General features: G+C 41.7%; 1 protein-coding gene across 1 annotated transcript in view; it reads left to right on the top strand.

Moving 5' to 3' along the window:
• csmd2 (CUB and Sushi multiple domains 2) overlaps nucleotides 1-18,033 on the top strand; it is a 281,630-nt gene that overhangs the window by 186,152 nt on the left and 77,445 nt on the right. Inside the window, 6 exon segments of the mRNA XM_034236672.1 lie at nucleotides 6,784-6,986; nucleotides 8,945-9,136; nucleotides 10,847-10,985; nucleotides 11,562-11,749; nucleotides 15,034-15,228; nucleotides 15,954-16,070. Of these exon segments, the coding sequence (XP_034092563.1) occupies nucleotides 6,784-6,986; nucleotides 8,945-9,136; nucleotides 10,847-10,985; nucleotides 11,562-11,749; nucleotides 15,034-15,228; nucleotides 15,954-16,070 (1,034 nt within the window).

Below are 18,033 nucleotides of genomic sequence, written 5' to 3'. Positions count from 1 at the left end.
AAAGACAATGTTATATAATGTATTTCGTGTGTTTGTTTTTGTGCATTTGTTTTTGGACCAATGAAAATAGCGATTTTTAGAAAAAGTGAAGTTGAAAATGTTGAGAATACAAACTTGGATTTTTGTCTTTTTGAATTAGGTTCAGGTTAGAGACATTTCTTAGATGATGGTGATGGCTAGGGACAGAGTAGAGTGATAAGGAATGAATGTGGAAAATGGATGGTGCAAATGTGTGAGTGTGTGCGTGTTCTTTAACCTCTACTTTAATCTCACTGATTCACTTTCCAATTTCCCCCTTTTCCTGCCTAAAGATAATAGTGAATGTCCTTTTATCTGAATGGCTTACACGGCATTACATCATGTGCCTTTGCCGTACAAGAACTGGACAAGACGGTTCAAGTGTCGACACAAAACCCCCATGTGTTAGCTGATCTGTCTGCTGTGCTTGGTGTCTTCACATGGATGTGTCTCCCTGATGGATGAACCCACAGGGACAGGCCCACAGAAGCCACACATATTGATGAGGTTAGCTCCGAACATGCGATAGGCTTTATACACACATTCTCAATTAGTGGTGAAAAGCAGGCAGTTTGAAGTTTCGTCGACATCTCTGTTCTACACATCAATACACCCCCTCACATACTTACTTATTTATCGTTTTCATGCACACATACAGTACACTGAAGACTCCCCACAGGAGTCTTGATTGCAGCTCCACTGTTTTGTATTCATATGAGAGAATCTCGCCTCTCGATTTCTCTCTCTGTTTTCCTCATATGAATACAAAATAATTTAGGCAGAATCAAGGTTTTTCCTAAACTTCAAAACACGGCTTTCTATGATTTTCCAAAGCTTTGACAGCGTACACTTTTATTTTCCTTGCTGAGAAATATAGTAATCCTACTTCTCTCAACCTGTGGTTTTATTCCTCCCTCCTCTAACCCCACACGCTCCACTTCACCCAGCAGCCTTTCTCTTAAGAGGAGAAAGTGTCCCTGCTGGAAGCCTCACACTTAACTTCTCAGATCCTCTGCAATGAACAACTTCCTGAGTCTGGCTTTCCAATTGAACAAGTGTGGACCTGTACACACACTCTGCTCTCAGGCTGCTGCTGCAGGAGGCTCTGCATCAACAACCAGGGCAATAAAGCAAGACAAATAAGTAATAAACAAAAAGATAGTTCAAAATAAAGAGAGCCAATAGGATTTCTTCATTACAAATAAATGAAAGTTTAGTCTGCAGGCCTCACACCTACTGAGCAGATGAAAGACGGATAGATCTCACAAGCCCCTTTCAACATTTATCTTGCTTCCGGCCAGCATCGTTCTTATCCTCTCCCCATCTTCTCTTTTTCACCATCTCCTTATACCGGCTTCACTCTCAAAAAGTGACAAGGAGAGATGGGCTATTTAGATCTTGTATAAAAGGAACCAATTATCCTAACATGCAGCCCACGTCCATCCTATCCATCCGACTGCTCAGCACAAATCCCTCCATCCTTCCGAGCTTCCTCTGCTCTCCATCAACCTCTTATCCTCCTGCCATCATCCTCTTCTTCAGGCAGCGCGGCAATGATTAACGCTGGTCTTGTTTTTGTTCCCTCCCTTACCTTCTGCTTTCCCTCTTCCTTACACCCATCCTTCCATCTTTCTTTCAACACATAAATCTGAAAGTAGAGCATAATGCCATTCGGTGTTTGGCAGTCCTGAATGTTGCATTAAAAAAAGCACAGGAGTATGGATCCAACACATGATTGGTGTTTGATTCAAACACTGCTCATGCAAATCAGAACCATATTTTACACACTCTAATCCTTAATGCTGTCTAGATTCACACACCTTCTGCACATTCACATGAATAAGTCAAGCAGGAAGGTATAACTGTACATACATCTGAACAGGCATGTGGCGCAGTGGATAGAGCCTTGGTGTTGGGATCAGGGGGTCACAGGTTCAAACCCCACTGCAGTCAGCATGTCGTTGTGTCCCTGGGCAAGACACTTCACCCCAAATTGCTCCTGTGGGGATTGTCCACAGTATTGGGTATGGAAGTCGCTTTGGATAAAAGCGTCTAACAAGTAACATGTAATGTAAGGAAAACATTCTCTTGATGTTTAACTGATGCGGATACATCTTTGAAAACACCTCAGCATCTCCTGTCTAGAGTAAGGGGAGGTGGAGCATAGGGTAAGGTTTTGTAGTGCCTCAGGGTTTCAGAACAGCATTTACATCTGCCTGAGGGGCTTACATGACAGGGATGGAGGCCTTTTAACATGAACTTTGGTCACTGAAGAATGGAGACAAGCCACGATGGTGGATGGAGATCACACAACTGCAACTACAACCAGAATGTAATCATGTATATTATATAATGCTAAAATAAACCTGGACTGGTATACAAGTTACATCAGAGACTGTACAGAAATCTGATAATCAGCACTGTAGAATATCAAACACCTTTTTTGACCATGGTGTTTTACATAATTATACAAATATTTGATATTTGGTGATCTTTAGTTATATTTTATTCAGATAATTTAGCTTCTATTTTGTAACAAGAAAACATATAGAGTCTGGCTAATTGTAGATCAATTCCGAGTTGGAGAATAAACTTTGTTTTAATTCTCCAACTCACTAACACCATCTTTAAAGATAATTAGTTCACCTTAATTGTATGTATTTCTGCAGATTTAATTCATGAGTTTGCAGAAATACATCGAAACTCTAAAGGTGTTATCTGCCAAAGGTTCGGCACCTTGCTCTTGTCTGGTGCGTTTCAGGGTCAATAGCCCTTCTGAAGTGCTCCCCCTCAGCAGTACTTGCTAAAGAAGTATCACTTTCACACCCACATGTTCTGATTCAAAACCACTGAGTTGTTGACACTTACCTCAGGTTGTCTTCTCTACTCTTTATAGTCTAGAAACGTTGGTGTTAGATTCTCAGTGCCACAAGAGATATCACAGATGTGTGCCTTGTCATTTAGGTTGGGTTAGCCCAGAGTACTGAGGAGAAGTGAACGGGTTAAGCTTGCTCTCTCTCTTCTATCTCCTCCCACAGCTCATGCTTTAGTTATGTGTTGCTGTTTGTATGCCTCTGTTCCGCACAGCCAGTGGCATCATGTTTTCAAGTTTGTCTGAACCATTCTAGTGGACGCAAGATCTCAGAAACACTCAAGGGTTTCTGGAGTCAAGGGTGAACTAAGATGTTTTTGGTCAAAGACATTTTGGCAGGTGCTATTTGCACACGGGTTGTATAGCCACATTGGGTTTGTTCAAAATGAATATATTAGAACATCATTAATTTACATCCTATATTGCAACATGTACGGAAGAGGATTAGGGCCACATGATTATTTTTTTTGGGAGGATTTGAAAAAATTCCGATTTTTTTGTTCTCAGAATTCTGACTTTTTTCTCACAAAAAAAACAACATTTTTTTTCAAATCCTCAAAAAAAAAATAATGTGGCCCTAATCCTCTTCCGTAAACATGCACACAACTTTTCAAATATACAAACCTTTGCATCACTTTTAGAAATCCATTTTCAATCACCTGTTCCTCACAATCTTACGGAAAAGTGAAAGGAAACTATTTGTATATTTTACCATTTCATTTAAATTACACAAACAGTGAGATGACAGCGTTTTTGTAAAAGCTTTATTTTGTGTTTCATGTATCCTACCTTTTTACATTTAAAACCTTCACACCAAAGATGCACTGTCAACTCTAATTTGGACATGACTTTTGGAGCATGCTTTGGTGCCAAGTAGCCTAATTCTGAGCTATACTGCATTATATGAGGGGTTTGGTGTAAATAGCCAAATACATGTTGTGTAGCTATTTTCACCCAGGTGCAAATAGACACGGAAAAATCGTTTGGCCACAACTTAAGAATCCTCATGCTAATTATGACAATTTTACAGAAATGCCTTATAGGATTAAATGATGACGTTATTACACATTTTGGACAGACGTGGATATGTATTGCATATTGACTGAGTTGTGGAAACATGCAACTGCCTGGCGGTAACTCTAGGTGCAATGTTATCATTTCAGACGGGCTTTGAGCTTTTAATGACACTTGTATCCAACTAACAATGAGGGTATTCAACCATAGGGACACACATGTAAAGTACACTAGCTTCAGATAAGCCTCATTTGTTTAAGTGCTACATATACATGTTTTAATTAGTAGATGTAATTGGCCAATGGGCAGTGGCTACACCTTCGGCAATGACGTGTATATCAAAGGCTAGTACGTAGACTTCAGTGAATATTAGCTATATAACTGTACAAAAAGAAACGAGTGCGGAGAATAAGAATAGATATTTATGCCAGTTCTTTGATAATAAAAGCTGAAACCTGCAATGTGCTCCTTTGAAGAGTTACGGAGGTTAATGCTTATACTTCTCTGCCTCGGTTTAACAGGCGTGGAACCTTTAAATAAAGGCATGTAATACAGCATATCCCATAAAAACATACCTATCAGTTTGCATTTGCGTGAACATGCACTCATGCGCCTGACTGCACGTGCTTGTGTTATGTGCACTTCTTTACAGGCTTTGCAACAGGACTTGTCAAGTAGGTTATGTACAGTATCCACACACACACCGCACATTGTTGAGTCGCCTCTGGCGGCTGCTTACACATCAGACAGTATGAGCATCGGATGCTGACACCAATTATGCAGAAACGGTAGGAACTTGTTGCTTAACCTGACATATCAGTGGGTTGCTGTTCTGCATCATCTGTAGCTCAAGGCTTAGTAGATGTGTGTAAGGGGAAGAGGATACTAAAGCCCAACAGGTACATGATTCCCTCTGGATGACTACATTGAATTTAAAATGATATGGGTAAAAAAAGATGACTTGATATGGGCCCCGCAGGCTGGTCTTTGAACGTAACTGCTGCATGAACATTTTATTACAATGAGTTTTGTTTATTTTAATAAAACTGAAATTATTGAAACATTAAGTCAGAAAATTGCTTTGTTTTTTTTATTGAGTTCTTATAATGACATTGTTTTTATTTCATTTTCAAACAAGCTCTTTGAATCATCTTAATTAATTTAGAAGTCATCGAAAAACAAATATTACATTTCCATAATTTTGGGATGACTTTGTTGAATCGAGTTTTGCTATCATTTGTTGCTGTTATAACTGCAGTATGAATTTCATACTGCAATACTCAAACTGCAATTTCAAACTCCAATTGGTTGGGTAAACATATATTCATACTATGAAACATATTTACCCAACCAATTGGAGTTTCTCAGTATCTATGTGAGCAAGACGTCACACATCATCCAATCGGAGTATTCGAAGCCGCATTAGAAGCAATGTTTTCTTTCGTTGTCATACATTTGAATAGGCAAAAAACTGTGTTGTTTTGATAAATGCTTTGTGTGGGAATCAGGAGTCAAATTCAGTTCAACCCAACTGCTTTCTTTTTTTTGAGGACACCTTAATCTCATTGTGCTCCCTTTTTTGCTCGTATTTTGAAGGCATGCAAGACAGCAGTGTGTCTCTGCGAAAAAAGTCTGAGGTGTGAATTAAATGCGCTGACATAAACATTTCTAGGATTTATTCTAAATGTTTGAGACGTTACCGCAGGATAAAGCTGCTGAGAATACAGTTTGCCTTTTTAAATAAGTCCTTTTATATTGAGTCGCCAATGTCAACATCACCACCAGTCTGCCATTTGATGTCAAATACTATGTTCTTCCCATTTAGTCCCTGCCGAGCCTGTCACATACTTACACATGACTCCAAGCAATATTGAATTATAAATCCACTGCATTGAGGCTGGCACACACTCACACAACAACGGTACATTTCACATCCCAGCTGTCTCCACCAAAGTGAAGGCTAGATACTTTGACAGCATCATCTTTCTGACGTCTGGAGCGACAATTATGAAATGCAGTGACAGACGAATCTGCTTGACTGACACTGTGGAACATCCATTGAATGCTCTAAGTCTGGTGTATTTTGTTCCCTTTTATCTTGCTGTTAATGTATTCTCTTTATCCCTTTTGTCTTCTTTGATCAACATGAAACCTTGTCTGCATTGTTTCTTAGATAAATACCAAGAAACATAAACAATACTAGTTTGATTTAATCCATTTATTTCCACTTTGGCTCTGACTCAATCCCTCTTTTTTCAGAAATGGTAAATTGCATTCCTAAAAATCTATATTTTTTAACCGTTGTGCTTTTTTATCATGATTGTTACTTTTTTTCTCCACATAATACAAAGAACATGCTGATTTAATTATAAAACAGTGTAAATTGGAGGAGGCAGAACGTTTTTGAAATCCCAGTTACGGAGAATTATAGCTACATTTTTCTCTTGACTAAACCTTTACATTTAAAAGCTGCAAGATATGGACTTCGGCTACAAATACATTCCATATAATATTACCTAAGGTTTGTTTAAACTAAATAAAATGCAATTTAAAGGTGGCATTGGTCAGAGCATTCATGTTTCTGTGAAAAGGGCCCAGGAGGTGAACTGGGACCTCTCCAAGTAGCAGTCCACACTCCATATTTAGGTCTGTTCGGGGACTTGAACCTACGGCTCACAGTCTAAGACCCTACTGACTGTGCCACTGCCGGATTATAGTGTTCTTAAAATAGTTTGCTATCTGTGTTTTTTAATTTTACTTTTATGTATGCACCACGACACCAAGTCAAATTCCTCACACGTGTCAACCTACCTGGTAATAAACCTGTTTCTGAATCTGATTCATGGACTCTAAAGTTTCTTGTATCTTGTCTTCAACAGTCTGCACTTCCTGGTTTACCACACTGAGGAGGTCCACGACGTGCTTCGGATCTGGGACGGGCCCCAGGAGGGAGGGGTCCTCCTGAGGGAGCTGAGCGGCTCCTCGCTGCCCCCGGACAGTCACAGCACCTTCAACACCGTCAGCCTGCAGTTCACCACAGACTTCTTCACAAGCAAGCAGGGCTTTGCTATGCAGTTCTCTGGTGAGGATGAAATGAGGGATTAAAAAATAGCAAAGGTTGTAAATAGAGAAAAAACATAACAAAAAAGCCTCTTTCATCATCCATCCATCCATCCATCTTCTTCCGCTTATCCGTGGTCGGGTCGCGGGGGTAGCAGTTCCAGCAGAGAGCCCCAAACTTTCCTTTCCCTGGCCTCATCAACCAGCTCTGACTGGGGGATCCCAAGGCGCTCCCAGGCAAGCAAAGAGATATAATCCGTCTACTCCTTGGTCTCTTCCCAGCTGGACGTGCCTGGAACACCTCCCTAGGGAGGCACCCAGGTGGCATCCTTACTAGGTGCCCGAACCACCTCAACTGGCTCCTTTCGACGCGAAGGAGGAGCGGCTCAACTCCGAGTCCCTCCCGGATGACTGAACTTCTCACCTTATCCCTAAGGGAGACACCAGCCACCCTGCGGAGAAAACCCATCTCGGCCGCTTGTATCCGCGATCTCGTTCTTTCGGTCATGACCCATCCTTCATGACCATAGGTGAGGGTAGGAACCAAAATGGCCCGGTAGACAGAGAGCTTTGCCTTCTGGCTCAGCTCCCTTTTCGTCACAACGGTGCGGTAAAACGACTGCAGTACCGCTCCCGCTGCTCCGATTCTCCGGCCCATCTCACGCTCCATTGTTCCCTCACTCGAGAACAAGACCCCGAGATACTTGAACTCCTTCACTTGGGGTAAGGACTCATTCCCTACTTGGAGTGGACAGTCCATCGGGTTCCTGCTGAGAACCATGGCCTCAGATTTGGAGGTGCTGATCCTCATCCCAGCCGCTTCACACTCGGTTGTGAACCGATCCACTGAGTGCTGAAGGTCGCAGACCGATGAAGCCATTAGAACCACATCATCTGCAAAAACCTCTTTCATCATGGTTCATGGTATTATTATTATTATTATGCATTTATTTCAACAAGGACCATGCATACAAATACATTAATCTCAGAAAAGAGAAGAGATTAATTATGCCAGATTTTAGCTAATAGCTCATTTCCATCTGCAGTCCTTAGGTAGGTACATAACAATCAACAAACACTAAAAACATTGCATATCTCTATCACACAAACAATTATAAAACATGATTTAAGTACAGGTCAATCAAATAATACATAGTAGGGCTGTACATGAATATCCGAATATTCGTTTGTTGGAGTACTATTCAGGTTTCAATTTCGTTATTCGGATATTCGTTTTTATTTATTTCTTTCGTTTTTATTTTTTATATTTTGTATTTATTGAAATCTCCAATATCAACGTAAGCGCTTGTGCCTCTTCGGGGGGTGCTAACACTTAATCATAAACTTTATCGTTTACTTTCTCCGTCTTTATATGTAGATATGACTTTTTCTCCATTAATCTCCGTCACGTTGTTTCCATAGCAACAACAACGTCCTGTCACCAGTGCTAACTCTCCTTCAAAATAAAAGCATGTCCATACAAAATAGGAAGCCAAGCCAAATTACACTTAAGACATACAACTGCAACGAAAGTAACAAATACAATGCAATATCCTTTTCAATTTCAAAGAACAAAATATGGGTTATATACATTAACAAATATAACTATAGAACAACAATACTGTAGAATAACAAAATTAATGCCGTGAATAAACCGAAATACACGTGTAGAAAGGTTCGCTCCTGATTACTACGCACCCCCCCCCGCGCGGGCCACATATCCGAATATTCGCTGCGGAATAGAATACTACCGAATATCCGGAGCCCTGTATATTACAATACAGTTCAAATTGAAAAACTCAGATTACAGTGTAATTAATGTTGGCATGACTGGTTGCTTAATATCAATTTGTTTGCACCATCAGAGAATGTGCTTCAGAGGGACGGTTATAGATCTTGACTTTCTGTAACTCTGCTCACGGCGAAGCTGAAAAGAACATTTCCATGTCAATGATTGAGCATCTTCTCTGTCTTCTTCAGTCTCCACTGCAACCTCCTGCAATGATCCGGGCCTGCCCACCAATGGGACGCGCGGCGGAGACAGCAGGGAGCCCGGGGACCATGTGGTGTTCCAGTGTGATCCTGGCTACGTCCTGCAGGGGGCCAACAGGATCACCTGCACAGAGATCAATGGACGCTTCTTCTGGCAGCCTGACCCTCCCACCTGCACAGGTATATCATCAGTGAGGGCTCATCAGGCTGAATGGAGTATTATCAGAACTTGTAGGGCTCATATCAAATCATATCTTGGTATGACGCATTTCACAAGCACTCTTATCAAATCACATGCATATATAATTATGGAGGTTTGCTTTAATTCAATAATTACCACTGCTGTAATTACACTGGTGTTTTGGATTACTCATCTTAACGTGTAATTAACTTTGTCACACAGAACATACAAACTTTGAATGTTAGTCTTGCATACAGAAGAAAATAATATGTAACGCTCACAAGATCTAGCTATATCATGAATAATCTCAATCAATCTCAATCTTTATTTATTCATATAACACATTTAAAACAACCTCAGTTGACCAAAGTGTTACAGGCAATAAATACATTACATTACATGTCACTTTTATCCAAAAGCGACTCACATACTCAATACTGTGGGCAATCCCCAGAGGAGCCATTTGGGTTGAAGTGTCTTGCCCAGGGACACAACGACATGCTGACTGCAGTGGGGTTTGAACCTGTTGATCCGAACACCAACGCACAACCCACTGCGCCACATGTCAGTGGGTTGTACAATATACAATAACACAATGGGAGTAAAATAATAAAACGATAATTATAAAATTGATAAAAAGCACAATAACTAGAAACATATAAACACATACAAATGTAAAAATGTTATGTTCAACTAGTGTTAGAAGCCAGTGCAAAGAGGTGCGTTTTTAGGTGTTTTCAAGTGTGTCGTTAAAATATATCGCGACAGCTCAAAAAGTTGATATATAAGTATAGGGTAAGAGTATTAAGAACATGGACTAGTTGCAGTTTTATATATACACACAAAAACCCCATTCTTTTGGAAATATGTTACACTTTTGTGGGTAACTTTATGTTTTATAAGATTTAAACAATATTATTAGTTATGACAGAAGATAATTTATCGAAGTTGTTTTAATGAAATCAACTACGCCTTACACCTTCCATAATGCAGTACACGATATCACTTCACTTGCTGGTCTGAAACAGGTAGACAATAAAGATTCCTAACTTGTTTACCTAACAGACTCATTAAGTGAATCCTAAGTGGCAAACCCGATTGCCTCGTTCCCTTGACGATTCCTGAAGCCACTGCAGCAGACAGAGAGATCTGATTACCCTGCCTCTCAATACAAACTCAGACCTCCACTATTTTACTGTCTTTGTTTAATATATGATCACACTTAGTGCCCTACAAAACAATGTGAATTAACAATGGCAATTAAGACCTTGTAATTAGGTGCCCTGTTTAATTAGTTCTTAGCTTAATTAGCTTGATATTGTTTGGTGAAGGGTTAGGAAGGACAGTTGTCTGACAGTCACAGGTGAGATTATAGTGAGTGGTGTCCATGGGCTTTAGCTACGTCTTAATTAAGCATCTGTCACTACTTCATAAGGGGAAACAATATACGTAATACATCAGGACACTATGATTTACAGTTCAAACAATGTATCTGCTACTTGGAAGTGGGTATTTCATAAAGCCTTTGGAAAGGTTATGTCGCTTTGCATTTATTGGTTTTTGTTCAATTTTAAAATATTCAAATTGGAAATTAGATTGAACACCATCATAAGATGTTTGGGTAGCAGAATGTTTTTTATATTAATAACACAGTGGCTGAAAATTGGGGTTTTAATAATTATAATGTATGAATTTCTATCTTTCCGTAGCTCCATGCGGTGGGAACCTGACGGGTCCTGCTGGTCTGATTCTGTCTCCGGATTATCCCGAACCTTACCCCCATGGGAGGGAGTGTGACTGGACAGTTTCCGTCACACAGGACTATGTCATCGCTCTTAGCTTCAACCAGTAAGCTTCAGTAGCACACCATGCAAACACTATATGAGTCCATTTATGTTCAATAATATGTCATCCTAGTATATCAAACAGTAATCTTATTATAACTCCTGGAGCTGCAAGTATTCAAAGTTACCTATTATGCAAAATCCCCTTTTTCATGTATGTTCTACATCAACATGTGTCCCCTCTGTGTAAAGAGACTCTGAAAGTTTCAGGAAAATTGTTGCCAATTTATGATGTCATAACGATTTTTTGGCTTGTGTAACCATTAGCCAATCACCAACCAAGGTAACCCCCCCCCCTTATCACCTGAACCTCCTCCTAGAGCACCATTGTGTTGATTTTAACCAAATATCTCGCAGAGGGGAGTGGCTCCTTATTTTCATATGAAGTAACAGACAGCACTTTGGAAACAGGGCTGAAACAGAGGGGATTATGGGATGCTGCAATGATCTGTTTGGTATTTGGAGCCAAACACTTCAAAGACATGTTTTGTATATATCTGAAACCTATAATATATTGATGAAAATCAGTATAATAGGGGACCTTTAATGTAGCTTCTATTTGTGATTGTGTGTTACCCAGGTTCAGCTTGGAGCCTAGTTATGACTTCCTACATATCTACGATGGGCCGGACTCCCTGGGCCCCCTGCTGGGTAGTTTCTATGGTACAGACGTTCCCGATCGCATCGAGAGCAGCTCCAACACGCTCTTCCTGGCTTTCCGCAGCGATGCTTCCCTCAGCAGCAATGGATTTGTGCTGCAGTACAAAGGTGGGAACCTCTTTGGTTAGAGGAATGAGTCAAACTAAATAATACAATATTTGCCTAATTGGCAAATCAAGCTTTGGGATACTAAGACTTTACATATCTGCGTGTGCATGTGTAGGAGTTTTTTATTCAACATTTTTCATCTCCAGTGTCTTAAGATTCTGAACAAAACTGTGAAATTTAAATAGTATGTGAAGCTTTATCCCCTTAACAATTCATGTTTTAGAATTCTTCCGCTGGCAGAGTGAGAATGGATTTAGCCTCTCTGCTTATCGACCTTGCAGATTGTTTCTTTTTAACTTTCTTTTGTGTCTAGTCCAAAGCGAGTGAGATTAGCGGTGTGAAAATTGCTTCAGAGAAAGATTGGGGTGTGCTGCTGCGTCCTGATCAGCACCCTCCCAATGCTGCTCCAGTCTGCTCCGGCGTCACTATTGATCTGTACCTCCTCTAGTATCACAAAGAGTTAGGAAAATGAAAAGCCGACAGCATGTGTGCTTATGCTCTTTTTGATCAGTGCTTTGCAGCTGCACAAAAGTCTCCTCATAAATTACAGCAAACAACGCTTTGTTGTCTCGTGTCTGCTCAGCTGACCGCAGCATGTTGTTCGGGCGACCCACATCTATTTGCTCGCACAAGGTAGTATGTCCTGCTCACACACCACAGAATGATCACTGGCATCCCTGACACATACACAGCCAGCTGGTTTAAGGATTACACAACACATCTGTGCTTTCTGCTATTGTTTCAGCCTCACAGGGAAACGCCTCAGTGCCTGTATGTTAAAGCCTTTCCCTAACAAATATACATATGCTATACAAGCTCTAAATTAGACCGCGCTTCTTCGTTAAGGGCTTTGCGCTGAGAGAACAGTGTTAAATCTTCCTAAATCTCCCAGACTCAATTAGAACTGTTTAAGGTATCAGACGTTTAACCAATTTCAGATCGACCCTGAGCTCTCAGTTTCTCGGCCGGTGTCGAGGTGGGATTTGATCTATATAAGTTCCAACTGTTCTCAAAACACTACCTGTTCATTTGCAAAACGCATACAAATGGAGTGAGACAAAGTGCTTTGTTTAGACCCTGTTACAGAGCCGACCCCTTAACTCACTCCCAGCTATATTTTCTGCCGTGTGTGAGAAAGTGCGTGATATTGTATGGCCAATCTGGTAAAGCAGATGGACCCAGTGTGTGGCTCCCAGAAACTCCCTCTCCCCACTTCTAATTCTTCACTCTAATGAACCATAACCAAATAATACATAAATGACCTCCTCACTTTTAGATAAACAACATGGCTGAAAAGCATGTTTGGCGGCTGGTTTGGGTGTGCTTGAGATGGCGAGTTGGCCCAGCTAGTATTTGGTCAGCCCGCCACTGAAAATTACATTACACAATCTGCCTGAGGTGCTGTCAGCTTCTTTACCAAGCAATCGTTATGTCTTTCTGTTTCCGTGTCTCAGGCCATGTCTGATTAGACTCTCCAGGGAAATATGTGGGCGGAAACATACCATGGCTGAGCTAGATTTAGATAACACACATACACACAGATATGGACACACATTCTAGCACTCACATCTGTCTAATCCAATCCCTTCACAAACTCCTGGGTTAATTTTCACTTCGCATCAGATCACTTAAAATCCTTTTAGTATCTCCCAAAACAGATGATGCCACTCGCCCACTTTCTCCCACACCTACAAATGTCCCGAGGCAAAGGCTTGTTAAATCGTCCATCTCCATCGAAGTGACCGACCTTCTCACCACTAGCTTGTGTTCAGGACCAGTCCACAACTTAGGCCCGCTACATCCATCACGCCTCCTCTGTCTCCTGCCAGGTGTGCTGCTTCAATGGAGGAGGGGGCGAGGGAAGGGTTCAGGTCTACATCGGCCGGTGAAAGGGCACAACCTGTCTAGAACAGGCGCCCCCGGGGACACACCGACAGACCACCTGCCTGGCCCCCGCTCTCTGTTCGGCCATGAAGGGCAGCCTCGTGTCTGGTCAGCAGGTCCCCATCTTTCAGCTTAGACACTAGGCATTCATCCAAGGTGCTCCATGCACATGATGTCACTAAATCATTAGAAGTTTACATACTGTATGCACACACAGAACATTTGATTTAGCATAGAATGTTCTTGTTTTAAAGCAAAAAGGGAGTTTCATTGAACACATGAGGATGTTGATCATAGTGCGTATTGAAACACCTCTGTAAATCGCAGATGATGAATCTAGTCAAAACGAATATAAAAACCGCCTCTAACATGCTTTTTGGTAAAGGTCAACACTCAGCTCTTCCTGGCAAAGTAAGAACATCATCACCCAGATAGGTAATTTCAACAACTGGAATAGCTACTAATTGCATGAGAAAGTAGTACATCATAGCATTCCTTGCCAGCATCCCAATTGACCTTTACACAAGGATGCTTTTGAAGTATGAACATTGTTTGAGTGTTTGTTTTAAAAGTAAGCTTTTAGCTGGTTGATATCCAGATTATGCACATTTCTCTGAGGTACTGTAGTATCGTTGAAGTTGCTGATAAAAAAAAAAACATTTAGCTCAGTTTCCCTTTAGTATGTGTGTGTGCGTGTAAAGTCATCAAATATTGAAGTTAGATGTGAGACTTCAGCGAGCTGTGTTTAAGATTGAGCTAAATTGCTTTGGGCATTTTTCCTGTGTTTATTTTAGCAGTGAGGGAGTGAAGTGTGCCAAATTGACAGGCCTCCTCTAACGTGCACATTTTCCACCTGAGAACAATGTGATGGTAGAGTGAGCGAGACATCTTTCTCACGACCTCACGAGTGGTGATTGATATGTGGTTAGATACAGTGTGTGAGTGCGCTGAGGCTGTGTGTGTGTATGTTCGCAAAAGAAAGCTTGCGTATGTGCATTGTCTTCTCTAGTTGACTACACAGCCAAGCGTTGTGTGAGAGGCGGTTGTGTGCAGTCAGCAGACCTTGGGCCAGTGCAATGCCACTCTCAATCAGCTGCCTGTCTGTCTCCTCAGCCATACATACCTCAAGCAGCCACAGATGAAAGGGCACCGTCAAGGGCTGGAGAGAAAAGTGGTAGTCAGTGAGATATATTTACTGAGAGAGGAAAGCACAGGGTAGCGGAAAACCGGGTATAGAAAGTGACAAAGGAAGAGATCCGAAAATATCAGGATCCTCAGGCAAAAAAATAATTTCTATTCCAGGATCACCGCTGCAGCTTGATGCAAAAAAAACATCTTATTGAATACCTGCTCACTTTCCTTCTGTTACTGATTTTCCGCCGTGTTACCTCTTTCCACAGAGAACCCCAGAGAGTCGTGCTTCGAGCCGGGCGTGGTGCGCAATGGGACTCGGGTGGGCGCCGACCTCAAGCTGGGCTCCACCGCCACCTACCACTGCGACAGTGGCTACACACTAGAGGGAGACCAAACCCTCACTTGCATCATGGGGGGAGACGGCAAGCCGAGCTGGAACAAACCCAAACCCATCTGCATCGGTAAACACCGTCGTCTGGAGACCGTTGTTTAGAACACCATTGCAATCATTTCTTTAAAGATTCCTCACGTGTTAAAATGCAAACATGAATATGTGGTGTTTGCAAACACATATGTCCTACAGGTATATGTGTAGAGCTGTGTAGATTCTGCTAATGCTAATAGATGTGAGGGTATAGCTTTAATTGAATCTGCAGTTTGAAGAGAGCCTCTCGTTTTGCATATCTGCCCTCACACACACACACACACACACACACATACACACACACACACACACACACACACAAATCCTGCATAAACCTGTTTTCTCCCCTGTTCTCTGACATTTCCCTGACACCACTGACACACGCTGTGCATATTCCCCTGGAAAGCTATAAATCCGGCTCTCGCAGTGTGAAGCTGCAGGTACAGGGCACATTTCCACACATTTAACATACATGAGATCAGCGAGTGCTCGAAAGATGCAGGCATTCACTGGGCATTTTAAGCAGGAGAGGGACCTCATCTTAACCCAGACTAACCCAGTGGGACACTTGGAAAACATTGCAATTTCACTCTGGCAAACACCAGGGACATCTGCCACCCAGAACCCAATCAGACAAGAAAAAGTAATTTAGTAGTAATGGAAGAGAGGCGATGGAGAGGCGGGAGCTCGAGGAGAAACGGAATGGACCTTCTTCTCTGTCCGCCCTGTCTCTTCATGTCTCGTCTCTGTGTCTCTCTCTAGCTCCGTGTGGTGGACAGTACTCGGGTTTGGAGGGAGTTGTCTTGTCTCCTGGTTTCCCTGGCAACTACAGCCATTCAAGAACATGTCTGTACACTGTGGTGGTGCCAAAGGATTACGGTAAGCCATGAAAGAGCACTGAATTACTATATGTTTATTTCTAAATGTGTATTGTTGTGCATATATCAAATCAAGTTTTATTTATATAGCACATTTATAAACGATTTTCGGTCGAGCCAAAGTGCTGTACATATAATAAAAATAGCCTACAGTAAAGACACTTTACAGCAAATACAACAGCACAGATTGTTCAGAATATCAGTATGAGAAAAACGACACCCTCTGTCCTTAGACCCTCACATCATACAAGGAAAAACTTCCAGAGAAAAACCCACAGTTTAAAGGGAAAAATGGGAGAAACCTCAGGGAGAGCAACAGAGGAGGGATCCCTCTCCCAGGACGGACAGACCTGCAATAGATGCCGTGTGTAAATCGAGATAATACATTTTACAGCATAGGTAGTCCAAATGTTAGGAAATGCATGTGTCTGTAATAAGAAGATGAATCTACGAAGATGTCAACTACAATCCTGTGGGAGCCTTCAGGGAGGCAGCATGACGAGACCCAAGGCAGGACCGCAGAGACAGGTTCAGCCACGACCCGAAGTCCACGACTTAATCCAGAACTCAGGATAGAGGATCCAGGACCACAGCAAGAAGATCAGCCTCGACTCCGGATCCCGGCGTAGATATAGACACAAAACAAGAAAAAATTTGGCTGGGTTAATCGGAACAAGAGAATACACAGACACAGACAGACAGACGGAAGAACAAGCACTCCCTTAGAATAGGTTGAGGGCAAAGGGTAGCAAGTAAGAGAGTAAGAAACATAGGTGGAGAAGCACACTCAGGGAACAAGGTCCCCACTGGAGCCTTAGTTGGAAATTGATGAGAGATAGGGAGGTACGCTGTGTCTACGAATTGTAACACTGTCTAAGCCACTCTGCAAACCGTTTCCCTCTAATAAAACCTCGAGAGGTTAGAGAGGGAAAAGGTCTTGGATAAAAGTTATTCTTGATAAGAGAAGCCTAGAAGGCAAGTGTTGATTTAAAAACCCCCAGGGTCTGGGCCGACCTCACATGGAGGTGGGTGTGGGTGTGTGCTGGTGTTTTATTAACATTCAGTTATTATACAATGCACAGAATGCCCTTATCCGGCTCAAACTGTGCTCAAGTGCCTCATTATTTCTGGATATTTGTCCACTGTGGAAACTTAGGAAAGTAGGACCGAAACGGTTGTGCTCTTTTTCCACACCTGAGAAATCTTGGACTTGTTGTCAGATGTGTAGGAGAAAACAGCTTTGAGAAAAATGTTTAAAATAACCAACACACACCGTTTTCTCAGCTTGCATTTAAAGTGTTTCTGTGAGAGGTTGACTGAATGCAGGTGTTTGTTTATATATATTTTCCTCCACACAGTAGAATCACACAGTGATGGATAGTTCCCATTTTTGTCTCATTGCCATACACACATTTTCATATTACTTTGGTATAGCAATTTAATCTGTATCTTACACATCAGGCATACAAAATGTCTGTCTCGGGCACAACCACACACACGCATACAAACACACACACACACGCATACCAAAAAATAATTGGTGTCTAGGTTCTGGATTTTTGCTACTTTTTGGCATTTCCATTTTAAAGGTCACAGTTTGCTTCCAATATGTAATCTGATATTGAAGAAGCCACATATTATTCAGAAAGAAAAACAGTGAGGGAGTGTGACATCTCTCAAACATGCAAATACAGAAGGAAACATGTAACACTTACTTGCCAACAATGTGTCCCTGCTTGACTTTCTCTCCATTTTCTCTCTCTTTATCTCCCTTTTTCTTTGTTTTCCTCCCTCCAGCTCTTTAATGAGTTATCAGCATTGTGCCGCTCTCAAGGGGAGCTCAAGTCCTATCATTGTTAAAAAGCACCAAGCAGCAGCGACGGGCATGTGTTATGGGTGCTAAATTTAGGATTTGAATGCATAGGCCATGCACCCATTTAGAGGTCTGGCTCGCTTAAACAATG

This window comes from Gymnodraco acuticeps, unplaced genomic scaffold, assembly GCF_902827175.1.
Source record: "Gymnodraco acuticeps unplaced genomic scaffold, fGymAcu1.1, whole genome shotgun sequence".
NCBI classification, from domain to species: Eukaryota; Metazoa; Chordata; class Actinopteri; order Perciformes; family Bathydraconidae; genus Gymnodraco; species Gymnodraco acuticeps.
The sequence above is the reverse complement of the archived record's forward strand: the minus strand, read 5'-3'. Positions and strand labels throughout refer to the sequence as shown.